Source organism: Myotis brandtii, unplaced genomic scaffold, assembly GCF_000412655.1.
Source record: "Myotis brandtii unplaced genomic scaffold, ASM41265v1 scaffold334, whole genome shotgun sequence".
Taxonomy (NCBI): domain Eukaryota; kingdom Metazoa; phylum Chordata; class Mammalia; order Chiroptera; family Vespertilionidae; genus Myotis; species Myotis brandtii.
The window spans coordinates 167559-171591 of record NW_005362885.1 but is presented as its reverse complement, the minus strand read 5'-3'; the positions used below and the strand labels follow the sequence as shown (position 1 = coordinate 171591).

Genomic DNA, 4033 nt, shown 5'->3' with positions numbered 1-4033 from the left:
TGCGCTTCTGGCCCCCGGAGCCCCGAGGCTGCAGCGAGGCCAGACCTGGCAGGCTGAGCCCAGGCCGACCTCTGACCCGGGATTGCAAGCGAGTAATAAAACGGGGTTTGTTTCCAGCCACTAGGTTTTGTATTTTGTGTGAACCCTCACCTGAGAGTATTTTCCCATTGGTTTTTAGAGAGAGTGGGGGGGGGGGGGGGCAGAGAGAGAAGCATTGATGTGGGAGACACGTGGGCTGGTTACCTCCCACACACGCCCCGACCAGGGCCGGGGATTGAGCCTGCCACCCGGGTACGTGCCCTTGACCGGAATTAAACCCGGGACCCTTCAGTCCTCAGGCCAATGCTCTATCCACTGAGCCAAACTGGCCAGGGCTGTGCCACTAGGTTTTGGGGGGCTTGTCACATAGCGGTGGTTGGCATCACAGGCACAGCCCCCCCACACACTGCGCCAGCCACGGCTCCGGGGGCAGGAGGAGTGCACCCTCGCCTCCTTCCCACCCCACAGTCATGCGGGGGCTGGGGCTCTGGACCTGAAGGGACACCAGCCTGTCAGGTGCAGGGCCCTGAGCCCACCCACCCCACTGAGTCCGAGTGTCGGGCAGGGGGGCGGCGGGGCTCGGCCACCATTCCCGGGCCCCGGGGGCCCAGACCTTCTCTCACGCCGTGGCACAGCTCCCCTTCGTAGCGGCCTCCCGCCTTGTACTCCATGACGCCGTGGCCTTGGGGCTCTCCAAAGACAAACTGACCAGAATAGGTGTTCCCTGGGGGGATGAGGAGGGGGCGCGAGGTCAGGGTTGGCGCCGGTTCTGCGTTGCCCGCCGTCCCCTGAGCGATGGCCGGTTCAGGGCGGACCCTGGTTTACGAGGGGACACAGGACCCGGCGGATCCGGACCTGCCCTCTTGGTTCCTGCAGAGCCCACCCCGGGCCCTCGGTGGCCAGCGGTGTCCCAGATCCGAGGGCTGAGCCTTCTCCCACTGGGAACTGACCACCACGCTTGTCCATGAGGGTCTGGGGGTCTGAGGGTCGGGAGGCAGCCCCTGGCCTCGCTGTGGGCAGCACCCCACCCCCGGCTGGCACGGGCTGTGACCCCTCAGGGGAACCAGGGCCCCCCGTTTACAGCCGGAAGTGCCTTCGCACCCAGAAGGGAGATGGTTTGAGAGAAGGGAGTCAGCAGGCTAACCTGTGGAGGTCCAGTGGCGGCGGCCTTGGCCCATGATCTCCCCGTCTGCAAACTCGCCCTCGTAGTAACTTCCATCCTTAAACAGCAGCTTCCCGCGACCTGGAGAAGGAAACGGTGACGTCACGCCCCACAGCGGCCGAGTGCCCGCTGGTGCCCGCAAGCTGCCGGGCTGTTTCTCAGAGAGGAGCGGGAGCGGGAGTCCGCGACTTGAGTGAACGTGAGAAATCTGTGGCAAAAGCGCTACAATCCGTAAAAGCCAAAAGGTGGGGCCCACAGGTACAAGAGCTCATATGAGAGAACACCACAGGCCTGGCCAGCTCTGCTCGTGGTTACAGCGTCAGCCCACGGACCCACGGGTCTCGGTCGGGCCCGATTTCCAGTCAAAGGCACAACCTTGGTTGTGGGTCGGGGTGCGTGTGGGAGGCAAACAGCTGCTGTGTCTTTCTCACATCAATGTTCTCTCTCTCTCTCTCTCTCTCTCCGATCCTCAGCAGAACCCCAGACAGACATGAAACTGGGCGGAGCTGGGGACCCGCTGGGAGACCTCCGGGTGACCTTCACAGACGTCGCTCCAAGGCGGCTGAGCCTTTCTACGAAAGGAGATAAGCTTTCTCGTCAGAAATGAACCATGAAGGCAGCTGCGGTTTCCTGCCTGCGAGGAGGTGGCAGGCCAGGTGTCCCCTCCGACCCCGGTGCCACGCCCCAGGGCAGCTTGCCCAGTGAGCCCCAATGCCTTTCCTGGGCGACAGTGACAGTGTGGGGGCCCAGTCCCACCGGCACCTGGTGCCACCCGCCTCCCCAGCGCCCGGAGGAAAGGGGCTGTCGGCTGCAGGTGGCCGCTGCGGGGAGAGGCCACCGCCGCTTCTTACCGTGGGTCTTCCCACCTTTCCACTCCCCTTCGTATCGGAAGAAGGAATTGGGGTAGGTGTAGACACCGTAGCCTGCATATCGAAAAGGATGCGCAGTGAGCACGTGGCACAGGCAGCCTGGCTGACGTCCAGCAACCCTCCAGGTGGGGTGGTCTGGGGGCGTCTGTGCACTTCCCCACCTGTGACCTCCCGACACGGCTGCCCCAGGCTTCACTCTGGGGGCCAGGACTTGTCCTGTGTACTGTCCACCCCGCCCCCACTGCTTCGTTTGCATGAGCGCCTACTCAGTGCAGAGAGGCAGGCCGGGTGGGAGGGCCTTGAGGGAGGGGAGAGGGGACTTCTGAGCTGAGCCTAATTAGCCAGAGGAAGGCTAGGGCAGGGCGGGGGATGCTGTAATGTACCCCTCGAATCACAGAAGGACGCCTCAAGAAGCCGAATTAAAGAGTCACATTTATTGCAATCTGGGACTATGAGGGGGCATTCCCCAAATCTCATAGTCACAAGATGGTCGCAGCTCCAGGGTTATATAGGCAAAAAATCACAAAGGTATTGATTACATCCCAGGGTTTGGAATGAGGAACCTGGTTTGCAAAAAAAGCAGTTTACAGAAGCAGAAGCAGGATGTTAATTATAGTTTGGGGTCTCAGGGTCACTGAATTGACAGAAACATATTATCTAGAGCCCGGGGGTCTGGAGTGAGGAACCTGGTCAGACTTAAGCATGTGATCTAAATCACAGTTTTTGGGTCTCCGGAACACGAGTCAACAGGGACACGTTAACTGGAGCCCTCTGACCTTGGGGTAACTGTGCTGTCCTTCCCAGGTGAAGGGAAATGTGCTTTCTAAGACCAGTATGACCACGACAAATGGGATATTCACATAATCAATAGGGTATTTAATCGAATGGGATGATTTATATAATTCAGAAAATCAAAATAACTTTTCTATTGTTAAGCAAAGCAAATAAGTACAGAAGCCAAACAGCAGGGTTAAAGTTAAACTACAGTTTCTACCTGAGATGACTGCTACCGTACTTCAGGAAGCTGGCCCCTCCGGCGGCCTCCAGTCCCATCAGGACAAAGCCCTCACTCCGGCCGCGCCGCTGCTGAGCGCACCAGCCCCCACTCCCACTCCCACCCCCACCGGCCCCTGGTATGAGGGGCACAACTTGGGGGGAGGGGTTCTAGGGGAGTGTGGCGTCATCAGACTCCTGCATCTGCCGAAAACGAGGTCAGGTTCTACCGGAAGAGAGCGGAGCGGACTCGGAGTTCACTCCAGTCCCTTTTCCGTAACTCTAAGGACAGCTCCGGTCCAACCTCGGAACCGCGCGTCCAGGCTCGGGCGCCTTCCGGCTCGGTCTCCAGGCCCCGAGACCCCCTCCCCCGCCCATCCCGCGGGGCACCCGCGCACCCGGAGGCGAGGACCCTTCCAGGGCCAGGGGCGACGAGGTCTCCGGGGATACCGACGGGGGCTCGTGGAAGCTCGCGTGGGGACCGGGGCGCGGGTAGGGCGTAGGGCAGCCGGACGCGCCCCCCCGCCCCCAGCCCTGCAGCCGTTACCGTCCTGTGGCGGCCGCCCCTGCGGGGCCCGGCGCTGCGGGCGGGAGCTCCGGCTTCCTTGGCTGGCGGCTGCCATCTTGCCGCTAGAAGTTTACCTTGGCAACCACTAAAGCCTCCTCTATTGGCTCGTTGGTCGCTAGGGGTGTGGTCACGGGCCCAGTCTCTGGGCGATCACAAGATCTGGAGTGGCGTCGTTCGGGCCCGGAGCCAGAAGACGCGCCTGCGCCTGCGCGGCCCAGCGCACTTCCGCTGCTTACGTTCTTTCCGCCGGGAAAAGGCGCCCGCACCGGAAGCGGAAATGGTTGGAGGCTCTTGGCTCCGCCCCGGCGTCCATCTTGGAAGCCCGGAGGCGGCGCCGCGCAGTACAGAGCGGAAGTGCTAGTCTGCCCCTTCCCGGACCGAGCGAAGCACCGGCGCGGCCCC

The 4033-nt window shown here is 62.0% G+C and overlaps 1 protein-coding gene across 1 annotated transcript in view; it reads right to left on the bottom strand.

The window, feature by feature from the left end:
* The window catches only part of MORN1 (MORN repeat containing 1), a 9798-nt gene extending 5771 nt beyond the window's left edge, over positions 1-4027 (bottom strand). The window contains exons 1-4 of the mRNA XM_005871307.2: positions 3611-4027; positions 2053-2124; positions 1184-1282; positions 653-763 (exon numbers count right to left, since the gene is read on the bottom strand). Coding sequence (XP_005871369.2) covers positions 653-763; positions 1184-1282; positions 2053-2124; positions 3611-3686 — 358 coding nt within the window. The 5' untranslated portion in view covers positions 3687-4027. The remainder of the gene's footprint in view (positions 1-652; positions 764-1183; positions 1283-2052; positions 2125-3610) is intronic.
* Positions 4028-4033: the final 6 nt, after the last annotated feature.